Source organism: Salvelinus alpinus, chromosome 21 (genome assembly GCF_045679555.1).
Source record: "Salvelinus alpinus chromosome 21, SLU_Salpinus.1, whole genome shotgun sequence".
In the NCBI taxonomy this organism is placed as follows: Eukaryota; Metazoa; Chordata; class Actinopteri; order Salmoniformes; family Salmonidae; genus Salvelinus; species Salvelinus alpinus.
The window spans coordinates 32670932-32698866 of NC_092106.1; the positions used below are offsets into that span (position 1 = coordinate 32670932).

Sequence of the window (27935 nt, forward strand, 5' to 3'; positions counted from 1 at the left end):
TGGAGGGGTATACTGTAGATACTGGAGGGGTATACTGTAGATACTGGAGGGGTATGGATACTGGAGGGGTATACTGTAGATACTGGAGGGGTAGACTGTAGATACTGGAGGGGTATCCTGTAGATACTGGAGGGGTATCCTGTAGATACTGGAGGGGTATACTGTAGATACTGGAGGGGTATGGATACTGGAGGGGTATACTGTAGATACTGGAGGGGTATACTGTACATACTGGAGGGGTAGACTGTAGATACTGGAGGGGTAGACTGTAGATACTGGAGGGGTATACTGTAGATACTGGAGGGGTATACTGTAGATACTGGAGGGGTATACTGTAGATACTGGAGGGGTATACTGTAGATACTGGAGGGGTATACTGTAGATACTGGAGGGGTATACTGTAGATACTGGAGGGGTATGGATACTGGAGGGGTATACTGTAGATACTGGAGGGGTATGGATACTGGAGGGGTATACTGTAGATACTGGAAGGGTATACTGTAGATACTGGAGGGGTATACTGTAGATACTGGAGGGGTATACTGTAGATACTGGAAGGGTATACTGTAGATACTGGAGGGGTATACTGTAGATACTGGAGGGGTATACTGTAGATACTGGAGGGGTATACTCTAGATACTGGAGGGGTATACTGTAGATACTGGAGGGGTATACTCTAGATACTGGAGGGGTATACTGTAGATACTGGAGGGGTATACTGTAGATACTGGAGGGGTATACTGTAGATACTGGAGGGGTATACTCTAGATACTGGAGGGGTATACTCTAGATACTGGAGGGGTATACTCTAGATACTGGAGGGGTATACTGTAGATACTGGAGGGGTATACTGTAGATACTGGAGGGGTATACTCTAGATACTGGAGGGGTATACTGTAGATACTGGAGGGGTATACTGTAGATACTGGAGGGGTATACTGTAGATACTGGAGGGGTATACTGTAGATACTGGAGGGGTATACTGTAGATACTGGAGGGGTATACTGTAGATACTGGAGGGGTATACTCTAGATACTGGAGGGGTATACTCTAGATACTGGAGGGGTATACTCTAGATACTGGAGGGGTAATATTATTCTACCTTTATTTCAACAAGGAACACAGACTGAGACCAAGGTCTCTTTTACAGCTGGGCCCTGCGTATACATGTTTACACATACAGTTTAGGTACAATGATTAAGAAACTACACAAGACAAACAAAACCATCACAGATAACACAAAAAAATACAGCAGCAGATTATTACATTTACACATAGGTTATTCCCCTAACAGCACAAGAACTTGCATTACCCAAAACAGTTACAGGCAATACAAAAATAAAAATCCTCCAATAAATGTTTAAAATGGGCAAGAGGGACAAGAGTCTCAAGTTTAAGTTTAGTCTGCAGGGTATTCCATAGGCAGGGAGCGTAACAGGAAAAGGCAGCCATACCCAACTCTGTGGAAATCACATGGGCCTCAAGTGTAATCCATGTTGAGACCTGGTTTTAGGAATTATAATTCTAATATTGATGAGTGATGATAAATAAGAAGGTAGTTTATTCAGAAGTGCTTTATAGACAAACACGAGAGCATGTTGTTCTCGTCTCATGGACAGCGAAGTCCAACCCACATTTTGATATAAAACACAGTGGTGAGTTCTGTAGCTAGCACCCGTAATAAACCTAAGTGAGCAATGACAAGTAGCATCCAGCGATTTAAGTGTTGACGCCGTAGCATGTAGATAATATCCCCATATTCTATAACAGACATAAAAGTAGCTTGCACAATTTGTCTTCTATTTGTAGAGGACAAACATGTCCTGTTTCTATAGAGGAAACCTAGCTTGATTTTTAGCCGTTTTTCAAAGTTCTTCAACATGCATTTTAAAAGACAGTTTATCATCCAACAATATCCCTATGTATTTATATGCAGAGACCTGATTAATTCGAGAACCATCTAAGCTCGTAAGTGCAAGTGTATTTTCAACCAACTTTTTGAACCTATTAAAAATCATAAAATGTGTTTTCTTTGCATTTAAAACAAGTTTCAGCTGTATAAAAGACCCTTGTAATATCTTAAAATCTGTCTCCAATAGTGATAATGCCTGGGCAGCCGTTGAAGCGATAGAGTACATGACAGAGTCATCTGCAAATAAATGAATTTGACACTTTCTTATCTCATCACCGATATTGTTTTTGTAGAGAGTGAACATAGAAACTGTAGGGGTATGGATACTGTTAGCGTTAAAGTTAGGTTGGAAATAGGTCAGATTAGGGTTATATAAAGGGTTAAATTGGAGGTAGGTCAGATTAGGGTTATATAAAGGTTAAATTAAGGTTAGGTTGGAGGTAGGTCCGACTAGGGTTATATAAAGGGTTAAGGTTAGGTTGGAGGTAGGTCCGACTAGGGTTATATAAAGGTTGTTCTTACGTTGTTGAGCTCTCTCTGGTTGCCGTAGAGGGGGTGATATTTGCGGTATTTGCCCTGTCTGTATTTGGAGCTGATGAATCGTCGGCGGTCTTCGCTGCAGCTGGTCGGACTCAGCGCCTCGCTGGGAGGGATGTTCGCCGCCCAGAACCTGTTCAGACGCTCGTTTCCAAGCAACAGGAACACCTGGGGGACAGGTGAGGGGGGAGGTTAGATAGGGACACCAAATCTCTGTCTGTCTGTGTGTCTGTTTTAGTATTCTTGTGAGTACCAGAAGTCTTGACAAGAATATTAAATCAACAAAAATGTTGAGAAGTGAGGACACTTGTAAAAATACTATTTTAGGCTTAGGGGTTAGGTTAAGGGTCAGGGTTAGAATTAGGGGTTAATGTTTTAGGGTTAGGGAAAATAGGAGTTTGAATGGGAATCAATTGTTGGTCCTCAAAAAGTCTTCACAAGTATAGTAAAACATAGCTGTGCGTGTGTGTGTGTGTGTGTACCTGTATAAGCTCCTCTGTCCACACCTTCCTGTCCATCTTCAGACTGCGCACCTTAGAGATGCTGGGGCCCAATCCCCGATGCTCTCCTACAACACACACACACACGCAAAAAATACATAATTCTATGACTGCATTCTGTGTATAATAGAGAAACAGGTCCAACCAAAGGTCAGTGGATCTGAAAGTTCTAATACTATCTGATGACAGTAAACACACTGACCTGCACAGCGTTTGCAGACCACCACACACAGGTTGATGGCAGCCCACTCAGGTTTGTCGGCGCCACAGTCGGCACAGCAACTGTTGCTAGGCTCCGCCCAGATTTGATTAGCCACCTCGCTATTGGACAGAGCTTCTCCAATCGCGTCACGCATCGCTTCTACCCACTGCTCCTTATGTTGTTCCGAATCCGCTAGAAAACTACACACACACACAGTCTTGTACAGCTAACCTTGTGGAGACACATAATTCAGACACATTATTATTATATTTTTAATTTATTTAACCTTTATTTAACTTGGCAAGTCAGTTAAGAACAAATTCATATTTACAATGATGGCCTAGGAACCATGGGTTAACTGCCTTGTTCAGGAGCAGAACAACACATTTTTGCCTTGTCCGCTCGGGGATTTGATTACTAGCCCAACGCTCTAACCACTAGGCTACGTGCCCTAACTCCTAACCCTAACCCCTAACCCTAACCCCTAGCTCCTAAACCTAATTCTAACCTTAACCCTAGCTCCTAAACCTAGCTTCTAAACCTAATTCTAACCCTAGCTCCTAAACCTAATTCTAACCTTAACCCTAGCTCCTAAACCTAGCTTCTAAACCTAATTCTAACCCTAGCTCCTAAACCTAATTCTAACCTTAACCCTAGCTCCTAAACCTAATTCTAACCTTAACCCTAGCTCCTAAACCTAATTCTAACCTTAACCCTAGCTCCTAAACCTAGCTTCTAAACCTAATTCTAACCCTAGCTCCTAAACCTAATTCTAACCTTAACCCTAGCTCCTAAACCTAGCTTCTAAACCTAATTCTAACCCTAGCTCCTAAACCTAATTCTAACCTTAACCCTAGCTCCTAAACCTAATACTAAACCTAGCTCCTAAACCTAATTCTAACCCTAGCTCCTAAACCTAATTCTAACCTTAACCCTAGCTCCTAAACCTAAACCTAATTCTAACCTTAACCCTAGCTCCTAAACCTAATTCTAACCTTAACCCTAGCTCCTAAACCTAATTCTAACCTTAACCCTAGCTCCTAAACCTAATTCTAACCTTAACCCTGGCTCCTAAACCTAATTCTAAACCTAGCTTCTAAACCTAATTCTAACCTTAACCCTAAGTCTCTGAACACTGAGAAATGTCGGACCTCTCACACAAGTGGCCTCTGAACAGCTTGACTCAGACCCTCACGGTTTGATACTTCCTCTTCTCTCACACACACACACACACACACACACACACACACACACACACACACACACACACACACACACACACACACACACACACACACACACACACACACACACACACACACACACACACACACACACACGGTCAAGCTGAACACTCCCTCTCTAACCTTGCTGGTTGTGTTTCTGAATGTGTGTGTGGTGTATGGGTGTAAACCTGAAGATGCGGTAGGGTGTATGGGTGTAAACCTGAAGATGCGGTAGGGTGTATGGGTGTAAACCTGAAGATGCGGTAGGGTGTGTGTGTGTAAACCTGAAGATGCGGTAGGGTGTATGGGTGTAAACCTGAAGATGCGGTAGGGTGTATGGGTGTAAACCTGAAGATGCGGTAGGGTGTATGGGTGTAAACCTGAAGATGCGGTAGGGTGTATGGGTGTAAACCTGAAGATGCGGTAGGGTGTATGGGTGTAAACCTGAAGATGCGGTAGGGTGTATGGGTGTAAACCTGAAGATGCGGTAGGGTGTATGGGTGTAAACCTGAAGATGCGGTAGGGTGTGTGTGTGTAAACCTGAAGATGCGGTAGGGTGTATGGGTGTAAACCTGAAGATGCGGTAGGGTGTGTGTGTGTAAACCTGAAGATGCGGTAGGGTGTAAACCTGAAGATGCGGTAGGGTGTAAACCTGAAGATGCGGTAGGGTGTATGGGTGTAAACCTGAAGATGCGGTAGGGTGTGTGTGTGTAAACCTGAAGATGCGGTAGGGTGTGTGTGTGTAAACCTGAAGATGCGGTAGGGTGTGTGTGTGTGTAAACCTGAAGATGCGGTAGGGTGTGTGTGTGTAAACCTGAAGATGCGGTAGGGTGTATGGGTGTAAACCTGAAGATGCGGTAGGGTGTATGGGTGTAAACCTGAAGATGCGGTAGGGTGTATGGGTGTAAACCTGAAGATGCGGTAGGGTGTATGGGTGTAAACCTGAAGATGCGGTAGGGTGTGTGTGTGTAAACCTGAAGATGCGGTAGGGTGTATGGGTGTAAACCTGAAGATGCGGTAGGGTGTATGGGTGTAAACCTGAAGATGCGGTAGGGTGTGTGTGTGTAAACCTGAAGATGCGGTAGGGTGTATGGGTGTAAACCTGAAGATGCGGTAGGGTGTATGGGTGTAAACCTGAAGATGCGGTAGGGTGTGTGTGTGTAAACCTGAAGATGCGGTAGGGTGTGTGTGTGTAAACCTGAAGATGCGGTAGGGTGTGTGTGTGTAAACCTGAAGATGCGGTAGGGTGTATGGGTGTAAACCTGAAGATGCGGTAGGGTGTATGGGTGTAAACCTGAAGATGCGGTAGGGTGTATGGGTGTAAACCTGAAGATGCGGTAGGGTGTATGGGTGTAAACCTGAAGATGCGGTAGGGTGTGTGGGTGTAAACCTGAAGATGCGGTAGGGTGTGTGTGTGTAAACCTGAAGATGCGGTAGGGTGTGGTCAGATCAAAGCTGCGGCGGTCAGTGACTTTCACGTTTCCTACATTCATGTCGATAGACGTGATACCGATGCCAAGGCGGTAGTCCTGGAAACAGAACGCACACATTACACAGCTGACATCACCCACTACAGCAACCAATCAGATCTGCTCTTGTTCATGATCAGAGCTGGGTTCAAATATATGCATATTTAACTATTTGTTATTTAGTGTGTCTTTACACAGGCAGCCTTGCTAAAATGTTTTTTTTTTAAAACAGTTTTTGCTTTGTCAGTATAGGGTATGGTATGTAGATTAATGAGGGGGAAAAACGATTTAATACATTTTAGAGTAAGGCTGTAACGTAACAAAATGTGGACAAAGTCAAGGGGTCAGAATACTTTGCGAATGCACTGTATATACAAAATTATATATACAGTGGGGAGAACAAGTATTTGATACACTGCCGATTTTGCAGGTTTTCCAACTTACAAAGCATGTAGAGGTCTGTAATTTTTATCATAGGTACACTTCAACTGTGAGAGACGGAATCTAAAACAAAAATCCAGAAAATCACATTGTATGATTTTTAAGTAATTAATTTGCATTTTATTGCATGACATAAGTATTTGATACATCAGAAAAGCAGAACTTAATATTTGGTACAGAAACCTTTGTTTGCAATTACAAAGATCATACGTTTCCTGTAGTTATTGACCAGGTTTGCACACACTGCAGCAGGGATTTTGGCCCACTCCTCCATACAGACCTTCTCCAGATCCTTCAGGTTTCGGGGCTGTCGCTGGGCAATACGGACTTTCAGCTCCCTCCAAAGATTTTCTATTGGGTTCAGGTCTGGAGACTGGCTAGGCCACTCCAGGACCTTGAGATGCTTCTTACGGAGCCACTCCTTAGTTGCCCTGGCTGTGTGTTTCGGGTCGTTGTCATGCTGGAAGATCCAGCCACGACCCATCTTCAATGCTCTTACTGAGGGAAGGAGGTTTTTAGCCAAGATCTCGCGATACATGGCCCCATCCATCCTCCCCTCAATATGGTGCAGTCGTCCTGTCCCCTTTGCAGAAAAGCATCCCCAAAGAATGATGTTTCCACCTCCATGCTTCACGGTTGGGAGGGTGTTCTTGGGGTTGTACTCAACCTTCTTCTTCCTCCAAACACGGCGAGTGGAGTTTAGACCAAAAAGCTCTATTTTTGTCTCATCAGACCACATGACCTTCTCCCATTCCTCCTCTGGATCATCCAGATGGTCATTGGCAAACTTCAGACGGGCCTGGAAATGCGCTGGCTTGAGCAGGGGGACCTTGCATGCGCTGCAGGATTTCAATCCATGACGGTGTAGTGTGTTACTAATGGTTTTCTTTGAGACTGTGGTCCCAGCTCTCTTCAGGTCATTGACCAGGTCCTGCCGTGTAGTTATGGGCTGATCCCTCACCTTTCTCATGATCATTGATGCCCCACGAGGTGAGATCTTGCATGGAGCCCCAGACCGAGGGTGGTTGACCGTCATCTTCAACTTCTTCCATTTTCTAATAATTGCGCCAACAGTTGTTGCCTTCTCACCAAGCTGCTTGCCTATTGTCCTGTAGCCCATCCCAGCCTTGTGCAGGTCTACAATTTTATCCCTGATGTCCTTACACAGCTCTCTGGTCTTGGCCATTGTGGAGAGATTGGAGTCTGTTTGATTGAGTGTGTGTACAGGTGTCTTTTATACAGGTAACAAGTTCAAACAGGTGCAGTTAATACAGGTAATGAGTGGAGAACAGGAGGGCTTCTTAAAGAAAAACTAACAGGTCTGTGAGAGCCGGAATTCTTACTGGTTGGTAGGTGATCAAATACTTATGTCATGCAATAAAATGCAAATTAATTACTTAAAAATCATACAATGTGATTTTTTGGATTTTTGTTTTAGATTCCGTCTCTCACAGTTGAAGTGTACCTATGATAAAAAATTACAGACCTCTACATGCTTTGTAAGTAGGAAAACCTTCAAAATCGGCAGTGTATCAAATACTTGTTCTCCCCACTGTATATATATATATATATTGGGAACTGGAAATAATGCAGACAATTAAATTGATGGAAACTACAATCTGCCATATTTAAACTGATCTACCCACAAAAACAATAGGTTTGAAATCTTCCTAGAAGTGACACAGGGTTGACGGAGAGACACTTGAATTTTGGCACTTTACTTTAGGCCTTTATTGAATTCTCCATTTGGTCTGTATTAAAGGGCACTTTATGTAACATAACAGGCTTTTAAAATTCTATTATTGGATTATTATTATTATATATACACAATTTCTACTTCAAAATATCAAACGGACACAAAAGGCACTCATTTAGTGGAACGAACCAAATAGCCAAAACTAAAAAATTATGCAAAATGTATTGACGGACATTATTTGAGTTAAAGCGAGAGAAATGTTGTCTATTCACATCTCATATGTTGCCTGATTACAATATTTTATCTTGATACGTTAATAAATAAATGCTTTGTTAATTTTAGCATGTTTAACTGCCTACGTACCGTAGATCACAAGCCCATAATAGGTAAATAGGGCAAGCTGGCTGGCTTCTAGTACTGTTAGCTAGCCAGATAGAATTGGTAGCTAGCTACCCACGAAGAATTGACATCAATCTTGCATAATATTCATTTTAGGTCATTTTTGCCTGTTTAACTAGCTGGCTAGCTAGATTACTATGATTCACATTTACTCATTCTAGCTGATAATTATGAAGTAAAACATTTGTCCTGGCTGGAAGAAGGTTCAGTGAATGGGGCGGAGCAGCGTGAGGTAATACAGTAGGGGGCGGAGCAGCGTGAGGTAATACAGTAGGGGGAGGAGCAGCGTGAGGTAATACAGTAGGGGGCGGAGCAGCGTGAGGTAATACAGTAGGGGGAGGAGCAGCGTGAGGTAATACAGTAGGGGGCGGAGCAGCGTGAGGTAATACAGTAGGGGGAGGAGCAGCGTGAGGTAATACAGTAGGGGGAGGAGCAGCGTGAGGTAATACAGTAGGGGGTGGAGCAGCGTGAGGTAATACAGTAGGGGGAAGAGCAGCGTGAGGTAATACAGTAGGGGGTGGAGCAGCGTGAGGTAATACAGTAGGTGGAGGAGCAGCGTGAGGTAATACAGTAGGGGGAGGAGCAGCGTGAGGTAATACAGTAGGGGGAGGAGCAGCGTGAGGTAATACAGTAGGGGGCGGAGCAGCGTGAGGTAATACAGTAGGGGGCGGAGCAGCGTGAGGTAATACAGTAGGGGGCGGAGCAGCGTGAGGTAATACAGTAGGGGGAGGAGCAGCGTGAGGTAATACAGTAGGGGGAGGAGCAGCGTGAGGTAATACAGTTGGGGGAGTGCGAGTGCTTCTCAAATGGATTGTTTTATGCGTTCTCCACACTCGTCCTCACAACAACGTACTCAAGAGAACATGGTCGGAGAATGCACTCAAAGCATGAGCGTGTGGAGCACGGTAGTATTGGTATTGAGAAACACCCATTGTTTCAAATAGCCCTAGGACCAAACAGACTAGGCTTCAAATGTATGGAGTATGTACATATTTGTCTTTGAAAACACACACACACACACCTCCATGTTCTTGTAGAGGAAGACCTTGTCTCCGGAGACGACTGTGTAGAGTTTGGAGCGCAGGCCCCTCAGCTCCAGGTAGCCCTGCTGTTCAGGGGTCAGGGGTGAACCAGGGGTCAGAAAGGAGGGCGGGACCAATGAGGTCATCTCCCTGCTGCCTTCCTGGCGCCCCCTAGTGAAGTTCTGCAGCACTGCTACCCACTCATTCCTCTCAGCTACACACACACACACACACACACACACACACACACACACACACACACACACACACACACACACACACACACACACACACACACACACACACACACACACACACACGGAGTGATTTAGCATGCAGCAGCGTGATATGAACAGCTTGATGCTGATGTCTGCATTATGGGCAGATGAGTTGCTGTTTCTACAGTTCTCATTTTCATCCCGATGGAGCTGATTCAGAACGGGTGGGTTTCAGGCTTGCCGTTTTGTGTTAAGAGAAACAAAACAACTGTGTGTGTCTTTGCACATTTTAGCTGACACAGTCTCACTCAGCAGCGCCAGGATTACAATATTGGCTGGGCCAGAGACATTTGTGGCCATGATAAAAATATTTTTTCTGATTTAAATGTTTCAAATTGCCATAAGAATAGGTTGGAGTGCACTGGGGACAATGATGATCCACAAGACAGCGAATCAGAAGGAGGCATATTCTAATGGCATCTATTAACGCCCATACAGCCTAACAAAATACACCCACCTTGGTGGACCTGGTAAACTATCCAAAATACACCCACCCACCTTGGTGGACCTGGTAAACTACCCAAAATACACCCACCCACCTTGGCGGACCTGGTAAACTACCCAAAATACACCCACCCACCTTGGCGGCCCTTGTAAACTACCCAAAATACACCCACCCACCTTGGCGGCCCTTGTAAATTACCCAAAATACACCCACCCACCTTGGCGGCCCTTGTAAATTACCCAAAATACACCCACCCACCTTGGCGGCCCTTGTAAATTACCCAAAATACACCCACCCACCTTGGCGGCCCTTGTAAACTACCCAAAATACACCCACCCACCTTGGCGGCCCTTGTAAACTACCCAGAATACACCCATAACGGATACAAATGTTTTACTAATCAAACATGCATTCAAAACACGGGGCTTTTAAGCGATTATTCTAGTCAATCATTTATTGTTTAATTATTCAAGGCTCCCTTTGATATTTCATTTCAGAATAAAATGCTTGACTGTATTTAAAGGCGTGAATGACTCGTATGCTGTGTAATTAGCCTACATGAATGATTGATTATATTGAAGTTAAGACCGATGAAACAGGACGCGCTCTCACAGCTTGATAGATTATATAAGGCTACTATAGACTATGATGGCTCCTCTTTCAGCCAAATATGTATTTGCCTGCCATAGCCTGAGGGACACTGAATAAGAACATCTGCATAGTAAATAGTAACTTACTTATTATTAGTATTATTGTTATGACTATTATTGTTAATTCTATTATTATTGTTGTTTATCATTCCAAACAGTAGTGGTATGGGTAGCAGGGTGATGGTAATGATAGTAGTTTAGTGATGGTGGTGGTAGTAGTAGTACGGGTAGTAGGGTGATGGTAATGATAGCAGTTTAGTGGTGGTGGTGGTGGTAGTAGTAGTAGTGGTACGGGTAGTAGGGTGATGGTAATGATAGCAGTTTAGTGATGGTGGTGGTAGTAGTAGTGGTATGGGTAGCAGGGTGATGGTAATGATAGTAGTTTAGTGATGGTGGTGGTAGTAGTAGTGGTATGGGTAGCAGGGTGATGGTAATGACAGCAGTTTAGTGATGGTGGTGGTAGTAGTAGTAGTGGTATGGGTAGCAGGGTGATGGTAATGACAGCAGTTTAGTGATGGTGGTAGTAGTAGTAGTGGTATGGGTAGCAGGGTGATGGTAATGACAGCAGTTTAGTGGTGATGGTGGTGGTAGTAGTAGTAGTGGTACGGGTAGCAGGGTGATGGTAATGACAGCAGTTTAGTGATGGTGGTAGTAGTAGTAGTGGTACGGGTAGTAGGGTGATGGTAATGACAGCAGTTTAGTGATGGTGGTAGTAGTAGTAGTGGTATGGGTAGCAGGGTGATGGTAATGATAGTAGTTTAGTGATGGTGGTGGTAGTAGTAGTAGTGGTATGGGTAGCAGGGTGATGGTAATGACAGCAGTTTAGTGATGGTGGTAGTAGTAGTAGTGGTACGGGTAGTAGGGTGATGGTAATGACAGCAGTTTAGTGATGGTGGTGGTGGTAGTAGTAGTAGTAGTGGTATGGGTAGCAGGGTGATGGTAATGACAGCAGTTTAGTGATGGTGGTGGTAGTAGTAGTAGTGGTATGGGTAGCAGGGTGATGGTAATGACAGCAGTTTAGTGATGGTGGTAGTAGTAGTAGTGGTATGGGTAGCAGGGTGATGGTAATGATAGTAGTTTAGTGATGGTGGTGGTAGTAGTAGTAGTGGTATGGGTAGCAGGGTGATGGTAATGACAGCAGTTTAGTGATGGTGGTAGTAGTAGTAGTGGTACGGGTAGTAGGGTGATGGTAATGACAGCAGTTTAGTGATGGTGGTGGTGGTAGTAGTAGTAGTAGTGGTATGGGTAGTAGGGTGATGGTAATGACAGCAGTTTAGTGATGGTGGTAGTAGTAGTAGTGGTATGGGTAGCAGGGTGATGGTAATGACAGCAGTTTAGTGATGGTGGTAGTAGTAGTAGTGGTACGGGTAGTAGGGTGATAGTAATGACAGCATGATGTAATGATGATGGTAGTTGTAGTACTGATGTAATGGTAGTAGTAGTAGTAATGATGATGGTAGTTGTAGTACTGATGTAATGGTAGTAGTAGTAGTAATGATGATGGTAGTTGTAGTACTGATGTAATGGTAGTAGTAGTGGTAATGATGATAGTAGTTGTAGTACTGATGTAATGGTAGTAGTAGTGGTAATGATGATAGTAGTTGTAGTACTGATGTAATGGTAGTAGTAGTGGTAATGATGATAGTAGTTGTAGTACTGATGTAATGGTAGTAGTAGTAGTAGTAATGATGATAGTAGTTGTAGTACTGATGTAATGGTAGTAGTAGTGGTAATGATGATAGTAGTTGTAGTACTGATGTAATGGTAGTAGTAGTGGTAATGATGATAGTAGTTGTAGTACTGATGTAATGGTAGTAGTAGTGGTAATGATGATAGTAGTTGTAGTACTGATGTAATGGTAGTAGTAGTGGTAATGATGATAGTAGTTGTAGTACTGATGTAATGGTAGTAGTAGTAGTAGTAATGATGATAGTAGTTGTAGTACTGATGTAATGGTAGTAGTAGTAGTAGTAATGATGATGGTAGTTGTAGTACTGATGTAATGGTAGTAGTTGTAGTACTGATGATAGTAGTTGTAGTACTGATGTAATGGTAGTAGTAGTGGTAATGATGATAGTAGTTGTAGTACTGATGTAATGGTAGTAGTGGTAATGATGATGGTAGTTGTAGTACTGGTAATGATGATGGTAGTTGTAGTACTGATGTAATGGTGAAGATGACAGTTACTTAGTTATAAGTTAGTTATAGTTTAATTTTCCATGTTTAGCTTTTTATATTTATTACATTTCTACTATTGACTGTTAACATTTTATTGTTGTTATTTTTGTATTATTATTTATTACCATTTTATATTATTATTTGTTATTGTTTATAATTTTATTACAATGTATATTGTATACATTGTTGCTTTGGCAATATTGACAATGTTTGTCATGCCAATAAAGCAGCTTGAATTTGACTATATGTAATACACTTGATTTAGGATACGTTATTGCAAGCTAAATGTTTCTGATCAGTGATAGATGAGTAAACTAATAAAATGAGCTATACCACCTCCACTTATTTGCCCAGCCAGAGATCAATTAACCAAATATACAGACGGGAGATTTGGTGAATCAAAATCACATTTAGGTTGGGAGTAGCGCAGGCTACTGCGAGAGTGAAGCTACATAACACGCTAGCAAACTGTTATGATCAGCTAATCTATCACACACACACACACACACACACACACTGACCAATTTGTTAACCGTGAAATAGCATTGTATCTGGTCAAACACCATTTTTTCCAGAAGTTGACTAAGGGTTGGTAACAGGCTGATTGGTCGGCTATTTGAGCCAGTAAAGGGCTTTACTATTCTTGGGTAGCGGAATGACTTTAGCTTCCCTCCAGGCCTGAGGGCGCACACTTTCTAGTAGGCTTAAATTGAAGATGTGGCAAATAGCAGTGGCAATATCGTCTGCTAGCACAGACTACTACGAGAGTGATGAGCAAAATCCACTTGTTAAGCTACATAACATGCTAGCAAACTGTTCTGATCAGCTAATCTATGAGAAAACTAGAAGAAATATGATCATTAGCCCCTACCTTAACTAACATTTCCCCCAGCCTAATTGTTACCAAATATCCAAACGGAGAATCAGTGAAAACCAATTGACATTGATTGATTTATCAAGAGTCCCCCACACTCGTATCATCTAAATGGTGCTGATATGACCATCTCTTTCATTATTATTGATAGGACTTTGGGTGTTTCACTAAGCAACAATATGATACATGGCTTCAATTGCATTAGCCTACTTTTTTCAAATAATTTGGTCATTGATCATAACGAAGGTAAGTTTTCCTCTGTCCTCGCTTCTGTAAGACCAGAACTGTTTCCTCGTCTCCTCACTCAGCTGAGACCCGCCTCCGCCAGCCGCATTGTTCTCAACACTAGTTTAAATCAATATACTGTTTTCTAGAAATCGGGGTTCGGGCTCATTACATTTCTGTGATTTCAGACCGGGCTTGGGGTGGACCGGGCTGTAATTGTCAGGCCTGATGAGAACTCTAGCTGTTTCTCATCTCTCTGTTACACAACCACCCCACCACAGGTCTCTATAAAGAAACACAGAGTACTTATCATCTGACTAACAGTAGAAGAGAAGAGCGCACCGAGGGACCTAGGTGTATTCAACCATGGCTCAACCATGTTGCTGTGTTTACTTGTGGTCAAGGCTTCTGGGCTGACAACTAGAGAAGAGCAACAAAGGATGAACACACACACGGACTCACAGTCGCTCTCAGCTTTGAAGAGAAAGGTTCGGTTGGCTGTGACCACCTCAAACTTCTGCTCCCCCACGTTGGTCACCCCCGTAATGGCAGCCGTTGGTATGATCCTCTTAGAGTATACCTCCTGTAACACAACACACCATGACTCATAGGACCGCTCTCTCTCTCTCACACACACACACACACACACAGCCAGACCATCAACAGAGAAACCACAATACAGAGAAACACTAATCCACTCTAACATCATGACCTAGTTAATGTATAGACTAACAGGACTGTGTAGACGGCTGATGGCTACCGCACCTTGTCGTTGTCAAAGTATCTCAGGTAGTCAACATCCAGCTTCACCCATCTCCTCTGGTAGTACAGAGACCTGCACACACATACACACAGTTAGGGGTCATATACTGGATGTGTGTGTGTGTGTGTGTGTGGTGTGTGTGTGTGTTATGTACCCCTGGGTTGGGTTCTTATCCAGCCAGCCAATCTTTAGAACAGGGCAGGGTTCAGGGGAGGGGCCATCTCTAGGGGGCGGGGCTAGGACCCTGCCTCTGACCGGCAGGTAGACACTACCCTGGAGCGTACTCAGACCATAGTCCTGCCACGAGCTCCGACTGAGAGAGAGAGAGAGAGAGAAAGAGAGAAAGTGAGAGAAAGAGAGAGAGAAAGAAAGAAAGAAAGGAGAAAGAAAGAAAGAAAGAAAGAGAGAAAGAAAGAGAGAGAGAGAAAGAGAAAGAGAGAAAGAAAGAAAGAAAGAGAGAGAAAGAAAGAAAGAGAGAGAGAGAAAGAGAGAAAGAGAGAAAGATCGAGAAAGAGAGAATGAGAACGAAAGCAGGGGAGAGAGAGCAAGAGAAAGAGTTATTCCCTCTCTCGCTACAGGAACAAAGATGTCACCAGAGGTCAGGGGAGACTCACTGGCTGCTGATTGGCTCGTTGTCATCGTCCAATAGTTCATCGTCGCTGCAAAGAGAGTCGTACCGTTCCTTCCCCAACCCCGGCACTGGCAGGAACACATCCTATAGGACAACACAGCCGTCACTGAGACACAGCAACACAATAACATTACAGCACTCTAGCACATACTCACAATACACACACACTCTTACTCTGTCTGCCATGTTCACAGACTGGGGCTTGGAGTAGACTTGGTCTGGATCTTCATAGTCATCTGAACTGTCACCTGACCCTGAGAGAGACACCGAGACAGAGAGACAAAAAAACAGACACGGAGACAGAGCGAGACAGAGCGAGACAGAGCGAGACAGAGCGAGACCGAGACAAAGAAACAGACACAGAGAGAGACAGACAAAGAAACAGACACGGAGACAGAGAGACACCGAGACAGAGAGACAAAGAAACAGACACGGAGACAGGGAGAGACAGAGAAGCACCGAGACAAAGAGAAAGAAACAGACACGGAGACAGAGACAGAGAAGCACCGAGACAAAGATAAAGAAACAGACACGGAGACAGAGACAGAGAAGCACCGAGACAAAGAAACAGACACGGAGACAGAGAGAGAGACAGAGAAGCACCGAGACAAAGAGAAAGAAACAGACACGGAGACAGAGAGAGACAGAGAAGCACCGAGACAAAGAAACAGACACGGAGACAGAGAGAGAGAGAGAAGCACCGAGACAAAGAAACATACACGGAGACAGAGAGAGAGACAGAGAAAGGGAGATAGAAAAGAGAAGAAGACATGAGAGTTCAGAGATCACTTCTGAGCTACAGTCACAGTCCCTGAGACAGGACAGGTTCAGCAGCATCAGTGTTAGAAGGGTCTGTTTGAAGAAAGACTTGTAACAGTATCTGCTGTCTAACAACAAGACAACAGTTACTGTATATCAGTCTCTGTCCACACCTTGCCATCATGCTGTTTAACAACAAGACAACAGTTACTGTATATCAGTCTCTGTCCACACCTTGCCATCATGCTGTCTAACAACAAGACAACAGTTACTGTATATCAGTCTCTGTCCACACCTTGCCATCATTCCACTAGTAGACAAAGTCAGAAACAACATGTCAGCATAACTTTATCTAGTTATTTTTTATATTACATAGGTCCAATTACAGTTAAAACAGAGTGACAGAGAGAGACATCCCAACATCAACTGAACACTTTAATAACGACATAACCATAGAAAAACATGTAGAAGACAAGTGGAGGAGATTGCAGGGATAGGGGTGAAGAGGTGGAGGAGATTCCAGGGATAGGGGTGGAGGAGTTTGTAGATTGTAGGGTTAGGGGTGAAGGTGTTTGTAGATTGCAGGGTTAGGGGTGAAGGAGTTTGTAGATTGCAGGGTTAGGGGTGAAGGAGTTTGTAGATTGCAGGGTTAGGGGTGAAGGAGTTTGTAGATTGTAGGGTTAGGGGTGAAGGAGTTTGTAGATTGTAGGGTTAGGGGTGAAGGAGTTTGTAGATTGTAGGGTTAGGGGTGAAGGAGTTTGTAGATTGTAGGGTTAGGGGTGAAGGAGTTTGTAGATTGTAGGGTTAGGGGTGAAGGAGTTTGTAGATTGTAGGGTTAGGGGTGAAGGAGTTTGTAGATTGCAGGGTTAGGGGTGAAGGAGTTTGTAGATTGTAGGGTTAGGGGTGAAGGAGTTTGTAGATTGTAGGGTTAGGGACTTACGGGGAAAGAGGTGGAGTTAAGTCAGGGAGAAGTGAGGTTAGGGAGTTAGGGATGGGGTTAAATCAGGGAGAGGTGAGGTTAGGGAGTTAGGGGTGGGGTTAAATCAGGGAGAGGTGAGGTTAGGGAGTTAGGGGTGGGGTTAAACCAGGGAGAGGTGAGGTTAGGGAGTTAGGGGTGGGTTTAAATCAGGGAGAGGTGAGGTTAGGGAGTTAGGGGTGGGGTTAAATCAGGGAGAGGTGAGGTTAGGGAGTTAGGGGTGGGGTTAAATCAGGGAGAGGTGAGGTTAGGGAGTTAGGGGTGGGGTTAAATCAGGGAGAGGTGAGGTTAGGGAGTTAGGGGTGGGGTTAAATCAGGGAGAGGTGAGGTTAGGGAGTTAGGGGTGGGGTTAAATCAGGGAGAGGTGAGGTTAGGGAGTTAGGGGTGGGGTTAAATCAGGGAGAGGTGAGGTTAGGGAGTTAGGGGTGGGGTTAAATCAGGGAGAGGTGAGGTTAGGGAGTTAGGGGTGGGGTTAAGGATGGAAGGGAGGGGTTTAGTATGCTCACTGATTTCAGGCGGTGGCTGGGGGATCCTTCTCATGGGCAGAGCAGGCTGCGTGTCGACTGGCGTGTTGGGTACCCTGGTCCGAGGCGGGGGTGGTGGAGTTAGGTCCGTGTGCGGCTCATCGACGGGAGCATCGCTGGAGAGAGGGTTGACAGAGGGAGGGAGGGAGGGAGGGGGGGGGGTCCATTGTTACCATTGTCACCAAGGGCTGGTTGAAGACAGGAAACAGTCGTGAGACTATCCATCCTCTAATCCTCTCCAGGCTCTCCTCTTCAGTATCTCACTCAGACTGACATTCATCCATGAGAGAAATGAATGCTGAAGTCCTGTAATAATCCATCTCTCTCTTCAGCCAACCTAACCTTAACTCTACCCATAACCCAACTGGGTCAGTCCCAGTGGTCAGGTATTCTGCCACTGTGTAGAAATGCCATTCTAGTTTGCTCTGGTTTTTTGTTAATTCTTTCCAATGTGTCAAGTAATTATATATATTTTTTTCTCTCTCATGATTTGGTTGGGTCTAATTGTGTTGCTGTCCTGTGGCTCTGTGGGGTCTGTTTGTGTTTGTAAACAGAGTCCCAGGACCAGCTTGCTTAGAGGACTCTTCTCCAGGTTCATCTCTCTGTAGGTGATGGCTTTTGTTTTGTTACCTTGTGACAACCCTCACACTCCCTAAATGATTCTCTCTGTCTATCTCTTGCCTGGCTACCCAAACTCCTTGCTCCCGCCAACCGCTACGCCACGCCCATGGACGTTTCTTCTCAACAATGAGTCTGGATCGGAGTACCTCCCTGACGATTTCTAAAATGGAAATCCATTCAACACCGTCTGATTGGTCCCAGAAAACGATGTGTTGGGTCAGAGCCAGAACACGTGGGTAAAGCAGCGTTTGAAAATGTGTCATTGGCTTTGAAGCTCCGATTGGTTAAAGATGATCCAATCGCTGATGTTTTGTGTAACACCCCTCATTTTGACGTCACCACAAACGACTTCAATATCTCAGACGGAGTTTGTAGCGAACGACAGAGAAGCGGAAGAATTCAGTTTGAGTTGTCAGAGAAGTCCATCTCCACCCATGTCACTGAAACCACCTCTCACTCCACACACAAATAACAGCACCCCAGAGCACAATGGGACATAAATATGTATACAAATCTATCACCAGTCAACATAAGACTGATGTCAAATCATCTCAGCAACAGCTACACATGCACTGGCCTGGATAGTATTCTGTAAATACTGACCATGTTCCCCTTTTCTCTTCCTGCTGCCCCCTCCCCTCAGTCACACAGAGTTAGTACATGATGCAGTGCTTGACTTGGCCTGAAATGGGTGTCGGTACTATTGATATTTAGTTGCAGGAGCTCCACAATACTGTTGAGTTAATATTCTATAAGAGGAACAGGGACTCCACAATACTGTTGAGTTAATATTCTATAAAAGGAACAGGAAGTCAAGCAGTAGAACATGAGGTGTTGGTACTCTGCTCTGGTGAGGTCCTTCCCAAGTCAAGCACTGACAAGACGGACAGAGGGACATGCACACACACGCCATGGGGTGATGATATACACCAATACACATACGATCTGGGGTACCATGGCCCAGGCTGTCCAGATCAGCAGGGGCAGGAGGAAGTGAGAGAGATGGTCAGAGAGGTGGTCAGAGAGGTGGAAGCACGGAGTAGGAGAACTAAATATAACCTCTTTGTATCCGTCCAGCGGACATCGTTAAGCTTCAGAAACAATGACCCTTCCCGCCCTCGCCTACACACACCAACTCACCCCGCCCACAGGCATACCACAAAACATACAGTATGTGAAAATGTGCTTACAGCAGACCCAACGTTCACACATCTTATCTACAACAGACCTAACAGTCTCTCTCTCTCGTTCATTCCCCAGGGCCCAGTGTGTATGCTGCAGCAGACCCCTAAAGCAGGCAGCCAGGGCCTTTCCTGTGAGCACCAAGGACTCCTAGTCTGGAACACAGATAACGAACATCACTGGTACACTGTGTCCCTGCTCTGGCACACAAGGCTCTGAGCCAGTATCCACTGAGCCAGTATCCACTGAGCCAGTATCCACTGAGCCAGTATAGTATCCACGGAGCCAGTATCCACTGAGCCAGTATCCACTGAGCCAGTATCCACTGAGCCAGTATCCACAATGCATCTCAGAGTAGGATAGCTGATCTAGGATCAGTTTGGGCTTTTCGAATAAAATTATATGGACACATCCTAGATCTGCACTCATGCTCTGAGATGTTTTGTGGGTACAGGCGCTCACAGGATAATGTTTCTTGCCAAGCAGCTCACAGGATAATGTTTCTTGCCAAGCAGCTCACAGGATAATGCATCTGCTAAGCAGCTCACAGGATAATGTTTCTTGCCAAGCAGCTCACAGGATAATGTTTCTTGCCAAGCAGCTCACAGGATAATGCATCTGCCAAGCAGCTCACAGGATAATGTTTCTTGCCAAGCAGCTCACAGGATAATGTTTCTTTCCAAGCAGCTCACGGGATAATGTTTCTTGCCAAGCAGCTCACAGGATAATGTTTCTTGCCAAGCAGCTCACAGGATAATGCATCTGCCAAGCAGCTCACAGGATAATGTTTCTTGCCAAGCAGCTCACAGGATAATGTTTCTTTCCAAGCAGCTCACGGGATAATGTTTCTTGCCAAGCAGCTCACAGGATAATGCATCTGCCAAGTAGCTCACAGGATAATGTTTCTTGCCAAGCAGCTCACAGGATAATGTTTCTTGCCAAGCAGCTCACGGGATAATGCATCTTGTCAAGCAGCTCACACGATAATGCATCTGCCAAGCAGCTCACAGGATAATGTATCTGCCAAGCAGCTCACAGGATAATGTTTCTTTCCAAGCAGCTCACAGGATAATGTTTCTTTCCAAGCAGCTCACGGGATAATGTTTCTTGCCAAGCAGCTCACAGGATAATGTTTCTTGCCAAGCAGCTCACAGGATAATGCATCTGCCAAGCAGCTCACAGGATAATGTTTCTTGCCAAGCAGCTCACAGGATAATGTTTCTTTCCAAGCAGCTCACGGGATAATGTTTCTTGCCAAGCAGCTCACAGGATAATGCATCTGCCAAGCAGCTCACAGGATAATGTTTCTTGCCAAGCAGCTCACAGGATAATGTTTCTTGCCAAGCAGCTCACGGGATAATGCATCTTGTCAAGCAGCTCACACGATAATGCATCTGCCAAGCAGCTCACAGGATAATGTATCTGCCAAGCAGCTCTGGAAGCCTCAGTCTCAGGGGGGTGCTATTGTGTATCTCTGGCCAGGGCCCAAATGAAAGTTTCCCCAAGTGAACCGTCCATCTTGTCACATGTTTGCAGGCAGTGTGTTTTTAATAGCACACACCCCACCCACTGGCTAACAGGACTGTGAGTGAGTGTGTGTGAGAGTGAATTGGCATTCTGCCATCTCTAAAACAGTTCATGTTTAAATGTATAACTTTTTTTAAACAACTCCAACCAACTCTTTCACAAGTGTGAACCCACTCCAGCAAGTCTGTGGGAAAGACATAGCCGACTCATTGCCCAACTGTGGAATTACAGAGGGATGAGAGATCTATTAGCATCACAGTCACATCCACTTCCCTTCCTGAATCACTCCTTACAATAACAAAATCACTGGGCCAAAGTCACTAACAGAAAAGTACTGCAGCTTCTTTCTGTCTCCTTGTCCCTGTACACAGCTACACTGTCTAACTGCTGATAGGAGAACAAAAATACACACATCTCTCAGCATCAGTAGGCTCAGCCTCTAGTTTCTAAAATATCAACACAAAACAGCATAAAGTGAAACACAGTGGGGGAGGAGGGGCATGAGCATCAACACAGCGATCCTGAATAGGAGAGGGGGGGGGGGGTGCAGCAGAAGAGAAACAGAAAGGAAAACAGAGAAAAGAGGAGTCATTCTCACCTGTCCTGGCATGTCCAACAGGGCCATCCTTGCTGGAGAGGAACGATAAACACAGAGGAGGACAGAGGAGAAAGGAACTAACGTTTCACAGAAAGAGGGAGGAGAGAACTGCCACAGGTGGGCGGAGAGAAGGAAGCACAGCGCACTTTTAGAAACGTAGTGCGGTGTGTTGCTACTCTAGAAAGAGTAACGACACTTCCTGTTAAAAAGAAAGTTTAATAGAGGGAGGGAACTCTCTCTCTCTCTCTCTCTCTCTCTCTCTCTCTCTCTCTCTCTCTCTCTCTCTCTCTCTCTCTCTCTCTCTCTCTCTCTCTCTCTCTCTCTCTCTCTCTCTCTCTCTCTCTCTCTCTCTCTCTCTCTCTCTCTCTCTCTCTCTCTCTCTCTCTCTCTCTCTCTCTCTCTCTCTCTCTCTCTCTCTCTCTCTCTCTCTCTCTCTCTCTCTCTCTCTCTCTCTCTCTCTCTCTCTCTCTCTCTCTCTCTCTCTCTCTCTCTCTCTCTCTCTCTCTCTCTCTCTCTCTCTCGTGTGTGTGTGTGTGTGTGTGTGTAAACTAATACTGCCCATGGTTCTGAGATACTGAAAGCAGGCCAGTGTACAGTAGGCCTTAGAGCACAATACCACGTGCTGATGCAGCAGGGTCACCACCTTGTGGACAAAGTGCATATGATCAGGATATGGTATGTCATGAGGACACAGCTTTGCCCTGTAGAGGGCAATGTTAACCATGGACAAACACCCTGTAAAAGAGAAGCGCTTCACAGCCAGAGATACTACGGTTCCTGTGAAACCTCACGCTGACCACACCCACACTTCTGAAAGGGAAGCAGTTTATCTGAGCCTGTTGGTTTAGATTGTGTCCAATAGAACAAACGACAGAAGTAGAACTCACAACATTGGGAGCCAATCAGAGGCCCTCTTACCTCTGTGTGGGTGTGGTTCTGGAGGGCAAGACAGGAGGTCGATGTGGGATTGGAGCAGGACTGTGAGGCTCTTTAGGGCCCGCCCCCACCACGTAGACTTTAGGGGGGAGGGGAGGCACGCCTTGATCAGATGATGACTGGTCATATCGTTCAAATGAGGAGGAGGGTGAGGAAGAGGGGGAACCAGGGGAGGGCTTTCTTCCTCCCTCCCACATCTGCTGGGGGTGTCTGGCTGGTGGGTAGATAGCCAGAGGTGCAGGACAGGGCCTGGGGGAGGGTAAGGTGAGAGGATTGGTGGTAAGGCTAGGAGGAGGTACAGTGGTTGGGGTGTTTAAGTTATGTTCAGATCTGGGTTTGGGTGACGTGGGGGAGCTTTTAGGGGAGGTGGGGATGAAGCGTAGTGGGGGGCAGTTTGGGGTGCTGCGAGGTGGGATGGGGGGTAAAGGGGAGTCCTGGGCACTAGAATGGGGGGTGGTAGGGCAGGGGGTAGTGTTGGGACGAGGGTAAGTCTGGACACAGGCCAATGTCTCTACAGGGACAGAGCGGTACTTAGTCCTCTCCTTAGGGACTGGTCTCGGTCTCTCTCCATCCCTGGACACTGATCTCTCCTTAGGTACTGGTCTCTGTGCAGGGACTGGTCTCTCTCCTCTGGACACTGGTCTTTGTGCAGGGACTGGTCTCTCACTCCTCACAGGGCTGGGTCTGTCTGTGAACACTGCTCTCTCTTCCTCTCTCTGGTCTCCCTCTGCAGCCAGGTGTGTGTGTAGAGCATTGTGCTCTCTCTCTGGGTGTGTGTGAGTGTTTGTGTGGAGTGTTTTTTGCAGGCTGGCTAGGATGCGTTTGCGGTGTCCAGGCAATGTGATTCCAATCGTCTCCAGCTGATCCTGGGTCAGCCCTTGGCATTCCAACAACGTTCCAAACCCTGCGTCCTGGAACACTGGGAGATACTGGTCCAGATGCAGCACACACAGCCACTCCCATACCGACACACACCCCTCCGCCTCAGACATCACCACAGTGTGTGTGTTTGAGTGGGTGTGTGTCTCTACGTGTTCTTGTGTGTATGTATGTGTGTGTGTCCAGTCAGTGTTCAGATCAAACCTGTGGAAGAAACAGGAAGACAGGTTAGGAATTCAACCTTTATCAATAGAAGTGTACATCCTGTCAATACAATTCACTTATATTCCGTTCAGAAACACACAACCCCATGGCAACCCCATGGCAACCCCATGGCAACCCCATGAAGAGGATGTTAGAAGACTACAGTGAGTTTAGAATCTCTTGGTCAATAAACACCACTGTAAAAAACACTGTTGACACCAGAGCAAATTCTCTTCCTTCCTTTTCCTCTCTCTCTCTCTCTCTCACACCTTCTCTAACCACAGATAAGAGACCACCGTCTCTAAACAGACCACAAACACCCAACAGCTAGCACGCACACACACACAGTACACACACACAGTATGCACACACACACACAGTACGCGCACACACACACACACAGTACGCACACACACAGTACGCACACACAGTATGCGCACACAGTACGCACACACAGTATGCGCACACACACACACAGTACGCACACACACACACACGGTATGCGCACACACGGTATGCGCACACACACACACAGTACGCACACACAGTACGCGCACACACACAGTATACACACACAGTACACACACAGTGCACACACAGTATGCGCACACACACACAGTATGCGCACACACACACACAGTACACACACAGTACACACACACAGTACGCGAGAAGACGCTTATCTTAACTTCCTAAACTCTAGAAGTATCTCGTCTTACAGTCAGTGATCAGCAGATCTTAATCTATGGAGGTCGAGAACAGTGCTGTCCTCTCTCAACAAGAGGACACTTTGTACAAGGATGTAGGAGCTGTGTGACACAAGACAGCAAACCTCACATATTACACACAGACATTTGTATTTATTTTCTAGTCACACATCAGCATAAGAAAGACCTCATTAGTACCAGGCAGAAAACAGTCCAATAGGTGAACTATTTTATTCTGCAACCATAAAAGACCATTAGACCAGAACAGACTGCGGGACAGAGGTGGTGTCACTGACACGTCACAAGAGTCAACACACACACCTGCCTGTACTTCTAAAACAAAGGGGTGGGTAGGTGCCTCTATGTGGAGGGACACACACAACCGGGGTCTATTTTGCATGTTAAAGACACCATTTGTGAAAGTGTGAAGAAGGACATCAGTGTCTGTAAAACAACTGCAAATCATTTCCTGTGGAATATCCTGTCCTTCCTCTTACTGACAGGCCAGAGACCACAGAGAGAGCTCTCCCTCTCTCTAATTAAATACAAATGTTTATCAATCTACACACAATACCACATAATGAAAAAGCGAAGACAGGTTTTTAGAAAAATATATTTAAACTCAACAAAAAAGAAATGTCCTCTCACTGTCAACTGTGTTAATTTTCAGCAAGCTTAACATCTGTACATATTTGTATGAACATAACAAGATTCAACAACTGAGACATAAACTGAACAAGTTCCACAGACATGTGACTAACAGAAATTGAATAATGTGTCCCTGAACAAAGGGGGGGTCAAAATCAAAAGTAACAGTCAATGCAGCTGGTGGCCACACCAGATACTAAGTACTGCAGTGCATCTCCTCCTCATGCACTGCACCAGATTTGCCAGCTCTTGCTGTTAGATGTTACCCCACTCTTCCACCAAGGCACCTGCAAGTTCCCAGACATTTCTGGGGGGAATGACCCTAGCCCTCGCCCTTCGATCTAACTTTGATTGAGATCCGGGCTCTTCGCTGACCATGGCAGAACACTGACATTCCTGTCTTGCAGGAAATCGCGCACAGAATGAGCAGTATGGTTGGTGGCAGGATGGGGGGGGGTCATGTCAGGATGAGCCTGCAGAAAGGGTACCACATGAGGGTGGAGGACGTATTCCCTGTAACGCACAGCGTTGAGATACCAAAAATAAGATCATTGCAGGCTTACTACATGATTCCATATGTGTTATGTCATAGTTTGACGTCTTCACTATAATTCTACAATGTAGAAAATAGTAACAATAAAGAAAAACCCTTGAATGAGTAGGTGTGTCCAACTTCTGACTGGTACTGTACACTATCTGTACATCTTCTGTCTATTTCTGCCATCTTCCCCTTTCACTCCTTCAAGCATGAATGACTTAGTTTCTCTTGTCTTCTCTTTCTAAGCATATACTGTACATCTATCTTCCCAGAATGTCCATCTATCACTGTGTCCATCTTCTATTAGATGGAATATGGTAGTCATGAGACTGAACTGTGAGGTTGCTATCGGTCTGTTTGAACTAATTGGTTATTTCTGTTAATTGATTGCTGGTGTGATTGTGACCATCGCCTCCACCTGTTATCTTAAAATGTCTGCATTTCTGAGCGCCAAGAGGAAGGGAAAGGACAGAACTGCTGCTGTCTCCAAGTCCCACACCAAACTTGATATTTGCTGTGCCTGAGCTACACTACTTGAAAAGTGCATGTGCTGGAGACACTGAAACAGTAAACCTTTTTGATTGCCACTCTCAGTCTGCTGGCCCCTACAGCTTATTTTAACCTTTTTGTAATAAACTGCATTTTTGATGATCCTGTGTTGTGTGTATTCCATAGTGGTACCCAGTTCAGGTTGAATTGACCCTGCCCTGTCCTACAACCTGTGGTTGCTAAACCATCTCTCTCTCCAGGCTGGTTATAACCATGTTTCTGTACTGCAGCAACAAATGGGGCATTCTGTTACCTGGGCAACAGAAAACAAACACAGACACACAGAGTAGAGGGGCCAGGGGGAATCATATGGACAGAGCCAGAGTTGTGATATTAGACACCGATTAAGAGAGTTACCTGACACATCTTTGACATTCTTTAAAGGAAGTAAGAGATTGTGTGTGTGGGTGTCAAGCTTCACATCCCCTTTCAAGTACACATAAAAACACACGATGCCAGAGTTAAACTCAGTTCTTTATAAGCTGCCCTCTCAGAAAGGGCTGTGGCGTCATAAGGTGACATTTACATCACCTCAATATGAGCTACTGTTGAGTCTCCCCGCCTTATCTCAATATGAGCTACTGTTGAGTCTCCCCGCCTTATCTCAATATGAGCTACTGTTGAGTCTCCCCGCCTTATCTCAATATGAGCTACTGTTGAGTCTCCCCGCCTTATCTCAATATGAGCTACTGTTGAGTCTCCCCGCCTTATCTCAATATGAGCTACTGTTTTATCCTCAACTACCTTCTCTTTCGCTCACTCTTTTTCTCTGCATTGTAACACCTCTGTTTCACACCACAGGTTGCCCGTTTAGCAGACGCAATAAAAGAAACGCCTGACTCTTCTCACACACCTCCAGTCACTCATCTCGGGGCCTCACAGACAGACAGAGGTGTAAACATGCTGACTCAGCCAACGGCCTCAAAGAGGTCAAACCACACACACAATATCTAGGCTATTTCTGTCTCCTTCTAGCTCCCCTTCACTCTCCTCCATCCTCTCCGTCTCATGAAAAGAGATAAACATACAAAATGGTACTACAGATATAGGGTCATCATCCAAAAGGTTACCATCCCAATATGGTAAAATCAGACAAGCCATGCTATAGGAGACGTGAAACGGGAAGTATCTCTGACCTTGTGATTACTGAGTACGGCGGGGTACTTTGCTAGTCAGCAGCCACTAGCTGTGACGTCACTGCCAGTCAGCCAAAATCATTTAGATTTATACAAAAACACACATATACGCAGACTAGCTCAGCGCTGGGATTAAAAGACTGTGTAAGGAAAGTACACAACACAGTCTGGACAGAGTTTTTAGAAGTCCAGAGAAGGATGGGGAGCAGCCAGGTTACTCGAGATGCAAGGTGATATTCAATAATGAAAAAATATATACAGTGGGGCAAAAAAGTATTTAGTCAGCCACCAATTGTGCAAGTTCTCCCACTTAAAAAGATAAGAGAGGCCTGTAATTTTCATCATAGGTACACTTCAACTATGACAGACAAAATGAGAAAAAAGAATCCAGAAAATCACATTGTTGGATTTTTAATGAATTTATTTGCAAATTATGGTGGAAAATAAGTATTTGGTCAATAACAAAAGTTTATCTCAATACTTTGTTATATACCCTTTGTTGGCAATGACAGAGGTCAAACGTTTTCTGTAAGTCTTCACAAGGTTTTCACACACTGTTGCTGGTATTTTGGCCCATTTAGGTATTTAGCAAACTAGGCCAAAGACCCCTCAGAGACACCAATACTCATAAGCCTGCTCACAAGAATGGAATGGTCTACAGTATCAAAAGCTTTGGCCAAGTCAATAAAAATAGCTTAGAATC

At 45.0% G+C, this 27935-nt stretch overlaps 1 protein-coding gene across 5 annotated transcripts in view; it reads right to left on the reverse strand.

Moving 5' to 3' along the window:
• Positions 1-27935, reverse strand: part of LOC139548261 (arf-GAP with Rho-GAP domain, ANK repeat and PH domain-containing protein 1-like) — a 124513-nt gene that overhangs the window by 79475 nt on the left and 17103 nt on the right. For 4 of the 5 annotated variants that reach the window (XR_011669683.1, XM_071357814.1, XM_071357812.1 and 1 more), the window contains exons 2-13: positions 22554-23654; positions 17690-17823; positions 15623-15702; positions 15432-15532; positions 14972-15130; positions 14820-14889; positions 14517-14637; positions 9404-9618; positions 5800-5906; positions 3152-3351; positions 2932-3017; positions 2435-2617 (exon numbers count right to left, since the gene is read on the reverse strand). Coding sequence is in view for 4 of the 5 variants with exons in the window: in XM_071357814.1 (XP_071213915.1) it covers positions 2435-2617; positions 2932-3017; positions 3152-3351; positions 5800-5906; positions 9404-9618; positions 14517-14637; positions 14820-14889; positions 14972-15130; positions 15432-15532; positions 15623-15702; positions 17690-17823; positions 22554-23563 (2466 nt within the window). In the remaining variant the exon portion in view is untranslated. Of the gene's footprint in view, positions 1-2434; positions 2618-2931; positions 3018-3151; positions 3352-5799; positions 5907-9403; positions 9619-14516; positions 14638-14819; positions 14890-14971; positions 15131-15431; positions 15533-15622; positions 15703-17689; positions 17824-21635; positions 21785-22553; positions 23655-27935 lie in introns of those variants that run through there. The other variant, XM_071357815.1, reaches the window with a different exon arrangement.